This window comes from Lagenorhynchus albirostris, chromosome 10 (assembly GCF_949774975.1).
Source record: "Lagenorhynchus albirostris chromosome 10, mLagAlb1.1, whole genome shotgun sequence".
NCBI classification, from domain to species: domain Eukaryota; kingdom Metazoa; phylum Chordata; class Mammalia; order Artiodactyla; family Delphinidae; genus Lagenorhynchus; species Lagenorhynchus albirostris.
In genome coordinates, this window is record NC_083104.1 from 94310871 (window position 1) to 94330445 (window position 19575).

A 19575-nucleotide genomic window follows, 5' to 3' on the forward strand; every position below is an offset into this window, starting at 1 on the left:
CCCGACACATAGTGAGTACTCACTAAAGGTTATTTATTATCGTTGGCCAGGTGCTGGGGTTGCAGTGGTAAAACATTGGTGAGCAGAAAGTGTTCCACTGGAACAGAGGCCAGCAAGCTGTGGTGGCCCATGGGCCAAATCAGTCTCCTCTCTGTTTTCTAAGTAAAGTTTCATTGGAACACAGCTACACCCGTTCATTTATGTACTGTATATGGCTGCTTTCCTGCTACTGTAGCAGAATTGAGTAGTTGAAACAGAGACCACATGGCCTAGAGAGCAGAAAATATTTACTTGCTGGCCCTTTATAGACTAGTGTGCTTATCTCTGATCCAGATTCTAGCATCTAGAAGATAAGAAATTACTCAGTTATGCTTCCCTTGTATTTCCCAAAGTGGATAATTTCTGCCCCAAGGCCGATACATCTTTAGTTTCTGTCTCATGAAGGTTTTCAAAATATATATTTACTTACCATATAAAGAGAAATGGAAAGGTTTTTGAGAAAATAATTAAAGGAGAAACATTTCAGTATGCAAGTTAATTTACTTGAAATTTTAAAATTTTGTTTTATTGATTATCATTCATCAATTGAAGATAACTTTTCAAAAAGCCTCTTGATAATCAGATTAGGAAATAGGGGAAAATTATTTTCTGTGTAAAATTTAAATAATTACACAGCTTGTTAAAGTGCCGTCTTTGTGGTCTGAACATGCATAGGTTGTGGATGCTGTATTTGGCAATGTTCAAAAGTATTCATCTATAGAATTAAGTTGGGTTTTTCATTAGAGGCTTTGGTAAAGTAAGGATTTCAGTAATTACTGACAGAAGGGAATTTTTGCTAAAACAATATGAATTTAGACAATCTTTATCAATAGACATTTTTGAGGAAAATAATTGATTAGACTGCTGTTTTATGAAAAATGGTAGAAATATGTATGGTCATATTTATTCTTGCTGCTTTCTGTGTTCTTTTTAGTTTTCTGAAATTTTTAGAATAAATTCTCATATTCGTTAGGCCCATAGTCAGTTTGCTTTCTACTTACTAATGAAGCTGAAGGTAATCCGAATGTTTTATGGAGGGTGGGGGGATCTCCAGCTTCGCTTTTCCTTTTGACAAGCTAACATGAGTTCACTAGTTTTTAAAAGTCATAAAAACAGTACTTTAATTACAAAGCACTGTTTTTACTGTTTATTTAAAAACATGTACAATAGAGATTTAGTCACTTTGCCTTTTAACTTTATTACTTTAATAAATAGAGTTAGATAGTTGTGTTTTCTGGTGATACAGCACAATTACAGAGCCATAGACTCTCAAGTGGGAGGAGACCTTAAAGATAATATAACAGGAGGGCCCTCCATTTTTAGAAGGCGATCGGCACCGCAGAGGCAGTGGTGCTGGCGTGGCTGTATTTTGTGTCAATGTGTGTTTACACTGGAAGAGCTTTGCTTAGCTGGCTCACCAACACTGCCCCTCCCATTCTTCTAGAGCTCAGTCTTTGTAAACCTATGAATGAGGTCCTGCAGAAATATTTGGTTTGCTTATTACCTTATTTTCAGCTAAGTAATATATTTGAATGTTTGGAGGGAGATTACACCATCACTTTGGGATGTCAGTAGATGTATTCCGGTGATATTGCCATTGTGCAAGTGTATTTGGTACATGACTGTTGAAATTACTGTCACCGGACATTTAAGAGAAATTCTCAACTGTATAAATCTTTGTCCTTTGAAGGAGGAATTAAAATTTTTTGTCCGGAGTAAGAGCTCTGAGAATGTATAAGATTTTTTTAGAGGAAACAAAAGTACTATATTTTCTATTCACCCCCCACCCCCATTTTTAACAGAAAATCTTTCCTTTCCCCTCAAAGTTATTTAAAAGATAAATATAGGTAAGGAAGATTAAATAGTAAGGTTGGATAAAGCAGCTTAGGTGTTAGTGAGAAAAAAATTAGTCTTATTATTTTATATTTAGCTTTTTAAGTTTTTTCTTCCTTTGCTATTTTTCCCCTTCTTTTTAGTTAGAAATTCAGCTTGTCGCCATACTCTGCCTTTGAAAAACAGCTTCTAATGCCACTTTTTTTTTTCTTTTTAGGTATTGCTTTCACTGACTTACCGGTAAGACATAATTTCTTGTAAAAGTAGTTTTGTATTTTTAATTAAAAGTATATAAGAACTAGTACTAATCATGTTTAAAATGCAGTCTTATTGGTAATTAAGTTTATATGCCATGCCATGCATAAGCTAGAGCTCCTTTTTCAAGCTACCGTTGGTCTGGACCATCAGAAATTAACCTCCAAATTGCACTGGACACCATTGTCCAAGGGAACTTAGCTGTAGCTAAAAACTCAATGGGAAATGATTATTTAAAATACACTTTTTGGTGTCATTGTGGATTCATTCGAAATATGTCTCTGGTATTGCTGGACTTTTTAGTAAGTGGCTGTGCAGCACTTCTAGTCAATTACTAATTCAGTGTATGTTGAGTGCCTCTGTGCTGCAGGTTCTGTGCCTGGGCTACACTGTTCAACAAAGCAGATAAAGGGCTCTGTCCCCTTGGAGTATTCAGGCTGAGCAACTTAGAGAATAAATAATGCATTAAAAATATTTTTAAAGGATTTAAATACTTTTTAAAGAAAAAGAAACAGTAGAGCTTGGGAGTACCAAAGACAGAACACACGTGGTATAATTTGCTCACCTTTGTTCAAGGTAATTCTTGAGCAGAGACTTTTGAGGAAGTGAGGGCGTTAACTAAACGGATACAGAGAACAAGAATGTTCCAGGAAGAGGGAATAGTTAGGGGAATGGTACTAAGGCAGTAGCACATCTGGCATGTTTGAAGAATAGCATGAAGGGAGGTAGAGAGACATGAAAGTAGGAGGTGAGTCAGATATGATGACAGGGAGGATGAGGAGATCATCTAGACCTTGAGGGACATTGTAAGAGCTTGGGCATTTACTCTGAATGAAATACAAAGACACTGCAGAGTGTTAGTTATTATGGTATACTGGGATGCAAAATAGACTGCAGGGGGAGGAAGGGTAGAAGCAAGCCGACATGCGAAGGGCTATTGCAGAAATTCAGGCGGGAGATGATGGTGACTCAGCATCACTAGAGATGTAAGAAGCAGTTTGATTCTACATACCTTATGCCCCAAATCTAAGGCTCTATCAGTGTAACATGCATCACTGGGCAGCGTGGTGGTGGTGGTGGAAACGAACAAACTAATAAACTATGATAAAGTGCTTTCGTATCATTTAGAATTTATATTTTATATTCACTGAATGATCTCTTCAGGTATTTAACTTTTTAATCAGTATCACATTACACACCTAAAAATGTTACAGTAAACGATATAAATTGATTAAAGTTTTCCCCAAACTTCTTCATGTTCAGAGTCCAACCTTTTAAAACACTTGTTCAGAGTTAATGTCTGTGGTTTTCTACATGATATTGTCTTCTCTGCCATTAAGAACATTTCTTAAGAGTTCTCCATTATATCTCTGGCACTTTCTTCCAAGCTCCTGACCGCATTGTACAGGGTTTCATATGCTCACTTTTTTCATGTGACCAGAAGGTATTAACTAAAGGTTTTCTGACACAACAAGGACTCTGACATTCCTTTCTCAGTTGGTCCATAGTGGCTTGTTGACTAAAATGTCTTAGGAATTGCATTTATCCAGCTGTTTGACCAGGAAAAACAGTCAAGACTCAAGAGTTTTTGGTGAGCTCATCCTTCAGCAAATTCACACCTATGCAGGTGGTGACCACTGCTGCCTCATGACAGCTGCCGGAACAGACGTAAGGTGCCAGTGATTATAAGATACATTCCAGCTCTAGAAATGTTTTGAGAGAGATGACAGGAGACTCAAAGGCAGAGAATAGACACCCTATCTATAGGTTATTAATCTTCCTGAAGAAAAATCCTAGAAAAACCAGAAGAAATCCAAGTTATAATAGAAAACAAGCAAGGGAAAATTTGGAGTCTTACAGATCAGAATTGCTCACCAAGAGATGTTATTTGATAGGCAGTGATGGAAGAAGTGTTTATCTTTTTGAAAAAATATATAGTGTTAGGATTTTGTCTGTATACTACAGTACGTTCCAAATGGATTAAAGAGTTAAATGATTGATAAATAAATAAGATTTTTTTAGAAATCTGAGAGCCAAGAGAATTTTCTGATGGATTGGATGTGAAAATGTAAGAAAGAGGATTTGACTTCAAGATTTTTGGCCTGAAGAGTTGAAAGAACGGAGATGCCACTTACTGATATGGAGAAGGCTGTATTTTAGCTGGAGCACTTTTTTGAGGGGGGGAATCTGGAGTTCATTTTGGATAAGTTTAAGTGGACTTGTCAAGCATGCAGTTGGCTGTACAAGCCTGGAATTCAAGAGAGTGATCTGGGCTGGAGATGAAAATTTGGGAGTCACTGGCATTTCAGTGTTTAAATTTAAAGTCATGAGACTGTTTGAAGTCAACAAGGGAGTATGTGCTTGTAGAGAAATGGAGCAAGGACTGAGTTCTGGGGCGTGCCATACTGGGGAGAAGAGAAGGAACCCGCACCAGGAAAGTGAGGAGCAGCGATCAGAGAGGTAGGAGGAAGACTAAGAGCTGGGTGTCCTCAAAAAGCCAACTGAAGAAAATATATCCAGAAGGAAGGAGAAATTAACTGTGCCAAATGCCACTGCAACATACCACATAAGACAGGGCTGTTGATCAGTGGGTTTAGCAGAGTGGAGGTCACTGGTGACCTTGTCGAGAGAGTTTCAGCAGAGTGACGGAGAAGTCCTGACTGGGACAGGTTTAAGAGAGAATCGGAAGAGAGAAGCTATTATAGATTATGGACAGCTTTGGAGGATTTTGACCACAGTGAGGAGTAAAGAAGTGGGATGTGGTAGCTGGTGGTAGAATGGGGAACAGTAGGAGATTTTTTGTTAGATTCAGCAGGGTGTTTGCTGATGAGAACGATTCAGTAGCGAGAAACACAGTTGATGTTGTATACAGAGAGGAAAAGTAGCAATGATCATACCCTCGACTGGACAAGGGAAGTGATCCAGTGTGTTAAGTGGAAAGGGGAGGCTTTAGAGAAGAGCGGCTGTGGTGGAGGGGCGGGGTGTAGGTGCGGGCGCAGGTAGGCAGGTTCATGTGGCTCAGTGTTGTTGCAGGGGTTTTGCTAAGGCTCCATTCTGAATGGAGTTGGTTAAAGCAGGGATCCCCTGGGCTGCGGACTGGTGGCGCGCCGTGGCCTGTTGGGAACCGGGCCGCACAGCAGGAGGTGAGCGGCGGGCGATCGGTGAAGCTTCATCTGCCGTTGCCCACCGCTCCCCGTTGCTCCCCACCACTCCCCATCACTCCACACCGCTCCCCATCACTCCCCATCGCTCCCCGTCACTCTCCATCGCTCCCCGTCACTCCCCATTGCTCCCTGTCACTGCCCCCCCTTTTTTTTATGACTGTCAGATCTGGGATTTCCACATGTCGCTCCCCACCTCTCCCCATCGCTTGCATTACCGCCTGATCCCCGCCCCCCTCCAGTCTGTGAAAAAATTGTCTTCCACAAAACCAGTCCCTGGTGCCAGAAAGGTTGGGCACCGCTGCGTTAAAGCGCCTACATAGCTGGTTTGCTTTTCCTTTCTTCCCCCTCTTTTTGCGGCACTGAGCAAGTAAAACCAACTTGTCAGTTAGCAGGTTTTGTTCCTCACTGATAGCTAGTGGGGATCATTTGAAAAAGGCTTAGCTAGTTGTAGACATGTTGACTTTTTTTTTTTTTTTTTTTTTTGGCGGTACGCGGGCCACTCACTGTTGTGGCCTCTCCCCTTGCGGAGCACAGGCTCCGGACGCACAGGCTCAGTGGCCATGGCTCACGGGCCCAGCCTCTCCACGGCATGTGGGATCTTCCCGGACCGGGGCACGAACCCGTGTCCCCTGCATCGGCAGGCGGACTCTCAACCACTCCGCCACCAGGGAAGCCCAACATGTTGACTATTTTTGTGTTGCCTTCTGATTATTTTTTGTCCTGCTTTAGAATCGCCAGTTCTATTTTTTGCCTTGTCTGTGATTAACCAAGGTTGTTACTCAGCTCTGTAGCAGTGGGTAAAGTGGTGGTTATGGTGGTAGTTGTAAGTTTTCTCTTAAGATACAGTGGCTCTGAGAGCTCTTTTGTTTTTTTATGACTGTGAGATCTGGGACTTCCACATGTAACATATCATTCTTCTACTTAAAAAGGAAAGAAGAAGTTAGTCTTTCTCTTAAAGGCACCACCAAACAAGTGTTTCTATGTTGTGTACCTGTGATCCTTCACTAGCCAGTTGTAGCATTCAATCCCAGTGGAGAGTATGTTCACAGAAAAAAAGTGTACCTATTACGGAACATAGGGTGCTTTACATCTCAGAAAACCTTAGATGTTTTTCAAAATGATCTTTCTTCCCCAGCTCACCTCACCAGTTTGAGAAATGTCCATGTATAAGCTGACTAATTCAGTTGGGATTAGATAAATTCTTTTGTTATAGAAGCTATTCACGTTTAACATGATGCTGCTTTCTAGTTCCTTGGCCTGATTTGAAATCTACCTTTTATAGAAAGCATTATTTGCTTCAATTTTTTTAGAAAAAAATCTTTTATATATAAAAGAACAAAACTATGATATTGAGGATATAATTTTATTGTGTATACTTAGCTTTTGAATAGCATTTTTAGTAGCTGTCTTCATCTTTCATGGGTTAATAGAAATGAGACCTATGTATTTTTCTGTTCTTTTCATAGAGACTTAAATTATTCTCACTTCTAATTCTACATAGACAGGAGTGCTTTTTTTAATTTAAAATCAGTTTCCCCGAAAACATTGTTTTACACATATCCATATTCTAGATAGATGCTACAGCGTGGATGCACCTTGAAAACATTATGCGAAGTGAAAGAAGCCGGACAGAAAAGACCACCTATTGTATAATTACACTGATATGAAATATCCAGAATAGGCGGATCTGTGGAGTCAGAAAGTAGATCAGTGGTTGGCAGTGGTTAGGAACTGGTGGTCTGCAGAGAGGGACTGCTAATAGGTATGGAGGTTTTTTCAGAGTGATGCAAATGTTGTAAAATTAGATGGCGATGGCTGCACAGCTCTGTGACTATACTAAGACCCATTGCATTGTTGTACTGTGCTTTTAGAAATCTATAATTTAGCAATTTAGAAGTCTATTATATTTTTAAAAATTTGTAGTTTAGTCAGTTAAGGGCTGTGTCCTTAATCTCTCCCTCAAGTTTTAAGGTTGAGTAAGTGGAATAAAAGGTACAGTTAGTTACTTTTCATTGAGCTTAAACTGACTTTGTCATTTTTAGTTTTTTATCACTTTCTGATTACAGAAGGTAATATAGAGTGTTAGTCAAATGGTAAATATTTATAAATACAGGAATGTATAACAGAGAAGTTCCTTATAATCCCAGACTCTGTAGATACAATGATTGTGTTGAGTGTATACCCTTCTAGATCTGTCTTAAACTTACGTTAGCCAGTATCTCCATAATTAAATGTAGGATGGAAGAAGACGGGGTCATAGTTGAGGCACTATTCTATAGCTTGCTTTCTTCATTTAGTAATGTATCTTGGGCCTCTTTCTGTGTCAGTATACACATTTTTAACTCTTCTTTTTGCTTGTTTTTTATAATATCTTACTGTATGATGTACTACCGCAATTTGAAGATGTACATTTTTGCATATTTTAACATTTATGATATGGGGTGCATCTTAGAATCCATGGCCTGTCAGAGTTTAATGGGCAGTGTTTTTGCTTAGACATAAAATAATGGTAAATCTTGTAGTTAGTGGGGTCTGAGCTTCAGTGATTGTGGTATATAATACCACCTGTGAATAGACATTCTTTTTAATTTTTTATTTGCTATTACAAATCATGCTGTGGGACATATATATTTGCACATGTTTGTTTTTCTGTGGGATTAATTTCTTATAAGTGAAATTGCCTTGTCAGTTTTAATAGATTTTGCTGAATTTCTTTCTTAAAAGGTTCTGTGGGTTCACATTGGTATGTACAGTGGATGAGAGGGCTTATTTTCCCAACGTTCATCAGCACTGGGTATTATTCTCAGTCTTTAAAATCTTAATCTGCTGTGCAAAAATATCTGTTTTAATTTGCATTTTAAAAAGTTCACTATGTCTCTTCATATTTTTATCATCTTATATTTCTTCAAATTGCCTATTGCCAATTAAATTTTTTTGAACTAGTAATCTTTGTCTTCCTATATTGTGAGAATATTTTTTAAATATTTGGAACATTGATGCTTATATGTGTGGCAGATAGTTTTCTATAAAGTCTAGTTTTCTTGACATAAGAGTCTTTGGCTTTATATATTTTTGTTTTAAAGTATGTCACAATTTTGTAATGGGGTTTCATGAAAAGAATACTGTGCTACGAGTAGAGAGCCATGAGTTTTTTCCTTTATGTGTGTCATTAACAAGCTGTGTGCTTTTGGAGACACCCCTTAAGCTCTTTAGGTCTCAGTTTTCTCATTGATGAAATGAGAAGGTTGTAATAAGTATCTCACTTGTCTTCGGCTTAAAATTCTATTAACTTGCAAGTTTTGTTGATTGTTAAGAATCAGTACATTTGTTCAGTATCTTTGTGTGCATTGTGTTACCATTTATTTCCCTAATCCAGTGTGAATATATTTCTCAATATTTTGACACAGTACTCCTTCTGTTTCTGGTTTTGGTTGCTTGGTTGGTCAGCTGATTTTAAAAACACCCTCTTTAAAAAAAAAAACAAACACCCTCTTGGCTTTTTGCAGTGAAATCTGTCTAAGCACCTTATATGTACACACGAATTATACTCAATCTTTACCTAATTTTGTACTGAAAATACTTGTGATAACCATTAAAGCAAAGAGATAAGGCATGAATACAGAGACTGAAGATGAAGTAGGATTTGGAGTTACAGAAAGAAAAATTGAACTTAAGATTTGGTGTTAAATAAACCTGTGTTCTAATCCCACCTCTGCAATCGTGTAGAACAACTGTGAGCAAGTTAATTTACCCCTAATCCTCAGTTTCTGTATCTTTATAATGCAAATAATAATAATAATGATTTAACAGGATAATTATGATTAAACCTGACCGTTTAGTAGACATTCAGTAACTTATTCTCCGTTTAGATGTAACAACTAGGGATAGAGCCAAAAGAAGGACTCCTGTATTTTTGTACAAAATTTTTGAAGCTATTAAACTTGATTGTTTTACCTCGAAATCTTGGAGTATATCTTGGAGTAAATGTATTTCTTCATGAATCTGAATATTTAAATCCATCCTTTCCTTTTCTTGAAATGTGCGCGTTTTATTTTTACGTAAAGAATCTCTATTCTTAATGGCACTGTTTTGCTTATAATTAAGTTCTTATCACGATCCCTTAATAAAAGCATCCCAGATGTACAGATAAATGAAATTATAGAATAGTACGTGCCCAGTTAGGATGTACTTTCATAGTAACTAGCTTCACGTGCAGTTTCTAGAAATGCATCGCTTATATCAGACATAGAAGGATAAACCTGCGTTATACTTGAGTCTCTACAACTATTATATGACATATTCTTAAGAGCAAGAATGGTGTCTTCATGTATTAGAAGTATAATGCCACATGGTCTCTGAATAAATAAGTAGCTTAGGTTGCTGCGAATTTTTTTTGATGATTAGATTACAAGAAGTGATAGTTTTCATCCAGCATATAATGTATTTTAGATGATTTGCTGTAGTCTTCCTCTACTAGTTTTTGATTGAGATTTTAAAATATTCATGAAGTAAATTTGTAGTTCTGTAGCATTTGAAAGAATATGTTTTTAACATAAAAGGGATAGATGTTTAGTAAAATGTGTTTGTCTTACAGCCCAATTTATATCCTACTGTGGGGCTCCAGACACCAGGAGAAGTCGTCGATGCTAATTTTGGGCAGCATCCTTTCGTGTTTGATATAGAAGATTACATGCGAGAGTGGAGAACCAAAATACAGGCACAGATAGACCGGTTTCCTGTTGGAGATCGAGAAGGAGAGTGGCAGACCATGATACAAAAGTAAGTGAAGAAATGTGTATTGACATACTCAGAAGTACATTTTTTATAAAACATCTCATCCTTTTGGTAGGAAAGACTATTTATTGAAGCTTTTTAATCTCTTAATATATATCCTAATGATTTTAATGTATTAATGTTTGATTTGGTGACACACATACCAAATCTGTATTTTAGTCTGATTTATTAATTTGCTGGAAGAAATAAAGTGACACTAGATCTCTTAGGTTAATTCATTTGCTATCCTTAGTAACAGGATTTAACGGTTTCCATAGGTTACATGATTCAACTATTAATAGTGCCAATGCAAAAGATAAATTCAGAAAGATAATCTAGATTGTATAATTCAGCATTGTGGTATTTGGACATGAACTTGGCTGTGTTGTTCAGCAGTAATGTAAATATTTATGAAGAATAAATTATTGCTCAGTAAGAATAAGCATCAGAATAATGGTGTAATTTACATACTGGAATACAGACTTGATGTGTACATTTCATGTTTCAGGATTTGGCTAAATTTTTCCAGTGAATGGGTTGCTATGTAAGAATAATATCAGCTATTTTTGTTTACTAGGATCCCTTTTTTTTTTCCTGACTAAAAGCCTCCAGCTTAAGGAATTTTTAAAACTCCATTTACTTATTGTGTGTTCTGTAATTAGACATTTAAGAGGAGCTAAAGGGAATAAAGACCAAGGAACAGTGAGTATGGGGTTAAGATGCCTCAATGCGGGTTAAATATTTAGGAGTTAGTAGTAACAGTGGTAGAGGATGGGCAGCAGCAGAGCAAACAGTGGGTGTCAATAAAAGTACTGCTTATCTCAACTCATTTTTTACCCAAAATTTTCAACTTGTTTTTTTAGGCAGCCTTTTATGAAAAGGTAGAATTCCAATATGGAAGTCAGCAGGAAAATGTAACTCCTGTGACAGTCAACTTTTTAGACTGTGCCTTTGCTTGAAAGGCTAGCCATGACACATGAATGTCAGTAGTACTGAATAGTAGCTCTTAGAACTTGAAATAGTGTAGACTTTAAAATAAATACCAGTAAGTTTAAATTGTCATTCTCCCTCCTGTAATCTAACCTGAGAAAATTAAAGATACCATCAGCTTGACACAGTTCATCTTAAATGTCTCTATAATTGCTTTGAACAGTCTTAAATTTACAATTCTAATAAAACTTTGCATATTTTTTTGAGGAGATAATTTTGGACATGATGATGATTCTGAAAACAAGCTTTTTCCCTAGAGCTGTTATCAGAGCCTCAACACTAGTATTTTGTCTTGCACAGTTGAAAGAATAGTGAAACTGACTCAGAATCCCATAGTTGTCATGAGTTAGAGTTGGAGCTAGGATAGACGGCTCTCTGGGGGTCACATCTCTTAATGCTTTGAAAATGGTTACCACTGAGCAACATGGCAGGATAGTTGTAGAGGAAGCATTGTTTATCTTAATCCTATAGCCAGGGTTCAGTGAGGGCACCCTCCCCTACCCCATGCTTCAGAAAATTGATACTCACCATGACCTCCTGGGAAGTCCATTTTAAGAGGTTCTCCCCACCCTCTTAAATTAATTTGAATAATTAGATGAAATAAAATGAAAAAAATCTGGTTCTTAGAGATCCTCCCCTCTGCTACCTCAGTCCCCTTTTCCTGAACCACTGCTTCGCACCATTTTCTCATGGACCCCTTAGTTGTGCTGGATGGAGGCAGGTTTAAAAGTTGGGTGTTTAGAGAGATATTGGGTATTCGAGTTAATATCATGTAGTCAACAGTTTTTCTAACGTTTTGTGGTTAGATGTAAATGCCAACACCACTTGGTAGCTTTTTAAAAAAAGAAACTTTCTCTTTGGCAGTGTCACTTACATGTAAATCATATTTGAGGAATTAATGTCCTGTGCACGACCATACTAACTGATTTAGATTAGAAGGCTGACTTCTCATTGATTAATATTATCACCCTCATAGACTTTGTTCTGGAAGATTCTCTCTCTGGGTTCACCTTAGTATTTTTTGTGTTCACACCTTGTGATCCCATCTTACGTAACTGATAGATAAAGAAAATGGTTCAACTACAGAACACAAAGAGTTAATCTGTTGTTTTTAAATTGTTTTATTTTACAAAATGGCAGCACTTTGCTAGGATAATTCATATGATAAAGGTAAAATAGCAATTATGGTTAGTATGATTGAATAAGGATGGGAAATAATAGGAAAGGACCTGGGGATAATGGAGTACCAAGAGTCAAAGTCATTTAATGTCCTTGATTCTCTGGTAATACTTATTTCTAGGGAGAGTAGTCTCACCTCAGCATTTGCAGTTATCTTTTTGGAAATATTACATGAATAAGACAAAATGATCTTTTTAAACTTATTTTAAAGTTGAGGTACTTAAAGCCTTAATTGTTCCAACGGCATAGGTTGGTCTTGTAATATCAGAGTAGTCCTTGTTTATATAAATTGTAGTATGAAGCATGTATTCTCTTGACTAAAAGATGTGTGTTTCTTCTTTTTATTTTAAGAATGGTTTCATCTTATTTAGTCCACCATGGGTACTGTGCCACAGCAGAGGCCTTTGCCAGATCTACAGACCAGACCGTTCTAGAAGAATTAGCTTCCATTAAGAATAGACAAAGTAAGGACCCTGTGGTGCATGGCTAACACTTGTTTTCAGATTATAGGTTTGGTTACATTGATTTTTAGAAATTTTATTTTTTAAATTAAAATTTTTTCAAATATATTAACTTGAAATTATGCCTCTGAAATTTATTTTTATTGACATTTTTGAAGATTACATTAAAAAATTCACTTATTAGCATTCTGGATGTAGAAAGATACAATTTTGGAGAAATTTTTGTAAAAATATTTGCCATTTTTTCTTAAAATATGTTTTCTTGAGCTTTCAGGAAGTAAACATTTACTAAACAGTGTTTTTTTAAATTGGTAAAGTAGTCCACGATTAGATGTTAGTAGAGATAACATGTAAAATAAATTTAAGTATCTTTGCATTTAAATTGCTGTCTAAATTTAAGATAGTATTGATCTTAAGTATTTATGGCTTAGGTCCTGGTGCTTGTGGCCAGAGCTGTGGAGTCTGTTCTGACCAGGGCAGGTCAGCATACAGCTGGTTCACAGTAGCCATCCAAAGATTGGTGCGGTTAGGCCATCAGGGAGGGCATGGCTTGATGAAAGTATAGGGATAAAAACAAGACATTACGGGTAAGATCATGATGGATGAAAACAAATTTTTTATAGGTCAGACTGCTGTGATAACACTGATGACACTGCGTTGTAGCTAATCGTATGCTTGCCTGTCTTTCTCACGGCGTTGTAAGCTCTGGCAAGCAGGAGGTGACCGCTTACTCTTCGTATCCCCATCATCTAACCCACAGGGACTGCTCACTGAGTAGCTATTGGATTCAGGTCTTACTCAAAGGCTAGCATTCGTTTAGTACTGGGTGCAAAAGGTTATAGTATTTGATAAGACACTTGGAATATTATTTCTTTAATGTTTCCTATGGTCTTTTTTTTTAAAAAAAACCACTTTTATTGAGGTATGGTTGACATGTTAAAAACTGTACATACTTAGCATATACACCTGGCTGAGTTTGGAGATAAGTATATATCCATGAAATCATCACCACAGTGTATGCCATAACGTACCCATCTTTTTCATTTTAGTGTTTAGTACATCAGTATTGCTCAACAGGTATTTTTCCTATGCTACTTGTATGCGAGTTTGTGGGGTTTTTTAATAGTTTAATAAAGTACTTGTTTTTCTAATTTTTTAATTTGTCTGAAAATTTTCGTTGAAGTAGAAACTGAGTTAGAAAAAGAAGTGGAAAGTAATCATGATAATTTATTTAAAGATTTTTTACTATATTTTTTTTGAGGATCCACTAAGTTTCTGTTTCTATTCTTTTTAAAAAAAATTTATCTTTTGCTTTCTTTTTCTAAATAGGAATTCAGAAATTGGTGTTAGCAGGAAGAATGGGAGAAGCCATTGAAACAACACAACAGTTATACCCAAGTTTACTTGAAAGAAATCCCAATCTCCTTTTCACATTAAAGTGAGTTTAATAAAATGTTATATTAATGATACATGTGTGTATTATATAATCAAAATTATTTTCATACTTTCAGATATTTGGATATAATTTTGTAATGTAGCCCCTTTAAGTGACAGGTTATAGAATGTGCTTCTGTGTCGAGGACTGTGGGCAGAAGGCAGCTGTTGCTTCGTGTTTGCACTCTGTCATTCTGTCCCTGTGTCTAAGAATGTGAAAGTCTGACTTAGAAGATGGATGTCTATTTTTCCTCCTGTAAAGTGCCTTATAGTAAGTTTGGGGCATTTTAAAAAACTGTGGTAAAAATATACATAAAATTTGCAATTTTTGCATGTACAGTTTTCTGGTATTTACATTGTTTCTGGTACATTCACATTGTTTTTCAACCATCCCTTTCTAGAACTTTTTTCATTATCTGAGACTGAAACTTGGTACGCATTAAACACTGCCTCCCCATTCCTCTCTCTCCCCCCAGCTCCTGGCAGCCACCGTTCTTTCTACTTTCTGTCTCTATAAATTTGAATTTGACTGCTCTAAATACCTCATATAAATAGAATCATAAAATATTTGTCCTTGGTAACTGCTTTGTCTCACTTAGCATAACGGGTGTACAAATATATGTTAGAGTCCCTGCTTTCAGTTCTTTTGCATTTACACTCAGAAGGGGAATTGTTGACCATATGATAATTTTGTGTTTAATTTTTTGAAAATTAGTCCTCACAGTTCCATAGCCCTGCACTGTTTTACATTCCCACCAACAGTGCACAAGAGTTCCAGTTTCTCCACATCCTCACCAACACTTGTTTTCTGTTTCTTTTTTTGTTTTTGTTTTTTTCATAAATAATAGCCACCCTAACTTGGCATTTTTTAATTGGTCGTATGAATCTTCGTTATTTTAAAATTCAGATGTTATTAGGTTTAAGATTTAAACTCTTTAAGCACCAGAAATTCTAAGCCCAGTGTCAAAATTGTCTTGCTTTAGAATCAAAGTTTAAATGTGGCCTGTTTTGGTTAAGAGGGATGAGGAAACTTGGGGACTTAGGCTCTTATTTTGTATGTAGGTAGGTATGTATATAAAAGTACATGTTTATAAAGCAATTATACTCCAATAAAGATGTTAAAAAAAAAGGTACATGATGTTCTTATGTACTGTTTGGTTTGCTTCCAAGTGCAAATATTATTTTGATTATTTTAGCTAAAAAAAATGAGGTCCATTTTGGTTTGTTTATTATAGCTACAGATTTTCATTTTCTTAGTAAATCTTGATTAAAGGCGATAAAATGTCTTTTGCATTATACTCTCATTTTTCTGGAAAATTTTAAATTGATTCTAAGCAGTACAGTATATGGAACCATGTTTAGTGTTTTTAGCATACTATCTAAAGGCCACATTTACTGATAAAAATACAAGTTCTTAAAATATTTCCTTTCAGAAATCTGTTGCTATTAAATAAACAGTAATTTGAAGATCATGCAAGTAAATTTTTCTTTTCTCTTTTTAGAGTGCGTCAGTTTATAGAAATGGTGAATGGTACAGATAGTGAAGTACGATGTTTGGGAGGCCGAAGTCCAAAATCTCAAGACAGTTACCCTGTGAGTCCTCGACCTTTTAGTAGTCCAAGTATGAGCCCCAGCCACGGAATGAGTGTCCACAGTTTAGCATCAGGCAAAGGAAGTGCTGCACATTTTTCTGGTGAGGTTCAGTCTTATGACGTTATCTTAAAATTTTTACCCTTCTTCGTGGTTTTGAACCAAAATAAAATTTTTTCAAAAATCTAGACATTTCTGCTAGGCGTTTGGTACATTTGTATACTTGATCTCAAGATGTTCTGGAGGAAAAATTGTGGGTGGGTCAGATTCATGTGTTTTTAGTACCACAGTACCAGGAAGTGACTTAAAGATGAGCTGTTTCTAAGAACAGGTTATTAACAGATCTCCATAAATGAAGGGCAACATTCAAGTTGTCTCTAGAAATTAAAGCGGAGCTCTTTGGTCATGAGAAGGTGATTGTGTGTTTTAGGAAAGGGTAACTGCAAAGGCGGTGACGCGGCTGTGGTGTCTGGAGCCACCGATCCCCATACCCAGCCACCCAGCCCGGCTGCCTCTTGCTCGCTCTTTCCCAGCCAAGCTGCCAGCAGGAGTCAGCTCTGCCTGTTCATTTCCTCCTGTCCTTTTCTGGACTCACCGAGGCCTTTGGTGTTCTCTTAATTAAAATTCTCTCCTTTCTTGGCCTTTATGACATCACTTCTGCAGGTTTATTTCTGATCCTTCTCAGTCTTTTTTCTTTGCTTGTCTCTTTAATTCTGTTTTTCCCAAGGTATTATGTTTCCTCTGTACATTTAACTTTCTAAAGCAGAAATCAAATACTGTTTCCTGTCCTTTCAAAGAGTAGAGCAACACCTTTGCTTTTTCTCACTCAGCATATACCTTTCTACGTTGCTGCCTCTCAGCCTGTTTACATCACCATCCTGCACAGTGTGCTTGATTCTCATGTTTGTGTCCTTAGTCACCACCCCTCTGACACCATGTGTCACGTCAGGCTTGGACAGATTCTTAGCCTCGGTGTATTCATATGTAAAATGGGGTTATGATAACTGGGCTTCATGGGCGGGGGCTGGGGGGTTGTGAGGATTAAATGAGACCTATAATTAAGCCTTCAATAAATACAGGAGGAGATGACAGCTCACAATTAAGTAACCTTATGTTCTTTCAAAGAAGTTATCCATTTGTTTTCTATTTAAGTAGTCCATTGACTTTCCTGCATTATAAAAGTCTTAAATACATGATCAGAATATGGTACATCTGTTACAACCTTATGTGTTTGTTTCTATTTTTATAAAGTTTCTCTTTCTTTTTTCCCAGGTTTTGAAAGTTGTAGTAATGGTGTAATATCAAATAAAGCACATCAGTCATACTGCCATAGTAAACACCAGTCGTCCAGTTTGAATGTACCAGAACTGAACAGTATAAACATGTCAAGGTCACAGCAAGTTAACAACTTCACCAGGTAACGATATCCCTAGCTTTTGCGTTACTATAAGCAACCTTAATTATAGATGTCATCATTTTTAATAATTTGGAGAAATTGAGTTAGATGGTCCATAGTGGGGCTCTGAGAGTTCCCAAGCCCCCAGAGGTTAAAGGGGTGGGGAGTAAGTTCTCCAAAGCTTTCTGTTCTCCTAGAGTTCATGGAGGCTCATCCTTCTGTTCCTTCCCCTTCCTCTACGTCACTCTTCCCTCTAGTGGGGTGATAGGGACACATCCAGGTTCTGCATTTCATCTTCCTGCCACCGCAGACCCGTACAGGTGGTTACGTACATGCCACTTGTTACGGTTCTGCATTTCATCTTCCTGCCACCGCAGACCCATACAGGTGGTTACGTACATGCCACTTGTTATGTTTCCATTAGTATATTTAACCTCTGCAGTTAACATTTGATACAGTTACAACTATTTTTTTTCTTTGTGTGTGGGTTTTTTGGTGTAAGTGTGTGAAGTGTTTCCTGAGTTCCAAATAACTAACTTTACAAAAAATATTTGTTGATGAGAACCTATCTTTAAGTAGCTTGCGTATAACAGACGGTTAAGTCATTTAGTAAAAATATACAGTGCGAGGAGAGTATTGAGAACCTTTTGGGTGTCAGACACTGCTAGGCATGGTCTCCACTCAAAGAGCTTTGAGAGAAGAGATGTCTCTCTCAGCATACTATGACATACTCAGGTTTACTATTCATGAAACCTGAAGGTTTCATTTGAATTGAATGCTAGTGTGTGACAGCAAGTTCTTATGGATTTTATCAATTTGATGTTGGTTTGGTCTTAGAACGTGAATTGATTGGTCACACTGCGTTTTGGGGGAATGTTTATCACTGCAAAATTCTCCCATTGAAGGAGAGAGAACCTAATGTTTACCATGACTCTTAATGGAAATATGACTCTAGAGAAAGAAGTATGTGTAAAAATCTGTTTTCACAAATTTGGAGATTAATCAGAATTTCCAGGTTATCTGTCACAAATGACAAAAATGTACTGAAGTAATGGTATTGTGTGGTACAGGTGATAATGAAGTCCACAAAAATGGTATGAGAAGAACAGTAGGAAAACAGACTCTCTTGCTGAGGAGGTCAGGGTAGTCAGTAGAGATGACATAACTAGAAAATATAAGATTAGAATATTGTGAAAATTTTGTATGGAAATTTAAAAGACTAAGCCTTTAGTACATCATTGTACTTTATAGTATATTAGTACTTTATCATTGTTAGAGGGTTCTACCATAGTTTGAGGGTAGGATTGCAGTTTCTTCGTGAGTTTTTCTCTTAAATACTATCCTCATGGCAGGAAGTTGCTGAAGAGACCTATTATCACCTGAGTTGAGGGAAGCAAGCTTAACGGAAGGGGTTGATGACACAGCATCCTCTTTTGTGTGCAGTATAGAAGAAAGTAAGCTTTTAAACTGTCTTAAACTGTTAAGCAGTAACAGTTACTTTCTAGTTGGTAATGGCTTTCCTTACCAACGGTATTGTGAAGTAGGCAAAGATGGTATTAACTGTGAAAACCATTTTACAGATGTAGAGCTGAGTACCAGAGAAGTAAATGACTTTTTTTTTTAAGGTCAATAATTAGTAACTAGTAAGTTGCAGAGCTGTGACTACTTCCTGGGATGTCTGACTTCTAGACTTGTGCCTTCTCCGTTACCCCCCATCAGAAATGCTCTTCTCCCCGCCCTCCTTCTTCTCCTCCATCCTAACTTCTGTTCAAGCTGTGAAACTCAACTTCAGATGTTACCTCTTCCAGGATGTTTTCCTTGATTTATATCCCCACCAAATGTTGTGTCACTCCTTGTGGAGCTTTCATCACAGAACTGAGTCTCTGTACTATAATAACTTTATTAGCTTTTTCTAGGCTGTTCACTTCTGGAGGGCAGGGGCTGTTTCATTATATCCTTAGCACCTAACACAGAGCATGGCCCAGAGGCTCTTTGTGTGTTGAATGAAAGTATCCCTCTCAAATATTATATTGGATTATGAAAAATGCACTTTAGTATATTAATAAGATCACTAAAAGCTACGATCTTAAGGATTTCCCTTAAATTAAACATTATTTTCAAAGTTTGATTTTTCTTATCAATTCTCAAATTTCATCAGGATACTAAACAAGCTTTTCTGACTGACAGGAATGTCCTGGGGCCATTGCCCTCTTCTTCCTAGATCTCTATGGGCCTTTTTACCCTGATAGGTCTTACGGATAGAAGTATGTATGCACCCACGCACCCAAGCTGTTAACCATTGGTTACCTTTGCTGGCATTATTATGCATGAGGTGCTTTTTGCCTATCTGCATTCGATGTTTTTTTTTTCCTACAAACATTGCCTTTTTAATGAGAAAAGATCATTTTTATTTAAATATTCTCTAAATTTTCATCAAGCGTTTCCTTCTGAGCTGTATAAT

The 19575-nt window shown here is 37.0% G+C and overlaps 1 protein-coding gene across 1 annotated transcript in view; it reads left to right on the top strand.

The window, feature by feature from the left end:
- The window catches only part of RANBP9 (RAN binding protein 9), an 88822-nt gene that overhangs the window by 56241 nt on the left and 13006 nt on the right, over positions 1-19575 (top strand). Inside the window, exons 5-10 of the mRNA XM_060163660.1 lie at positions 2090-2112; positions 9886-10070; positions 12585-12697; positions 14024-14132; positions 15631-15821; positions 16991-17135. Coding sequence (XP_060019643.1) covers positions 2090-2112; positions 9886-10070; positions 12585-12697; positions 14024-14132; positions 15631-15821; positions 16991-17135 — 766 coding nt within the window. The remainder of the gene's footprint in view (positions 1-2089; positions 2113-9885; positions 10071-12584; positions 12698-14023; positions 14133-15630; positions 15822-16990; positions 17136-19575) is intronic.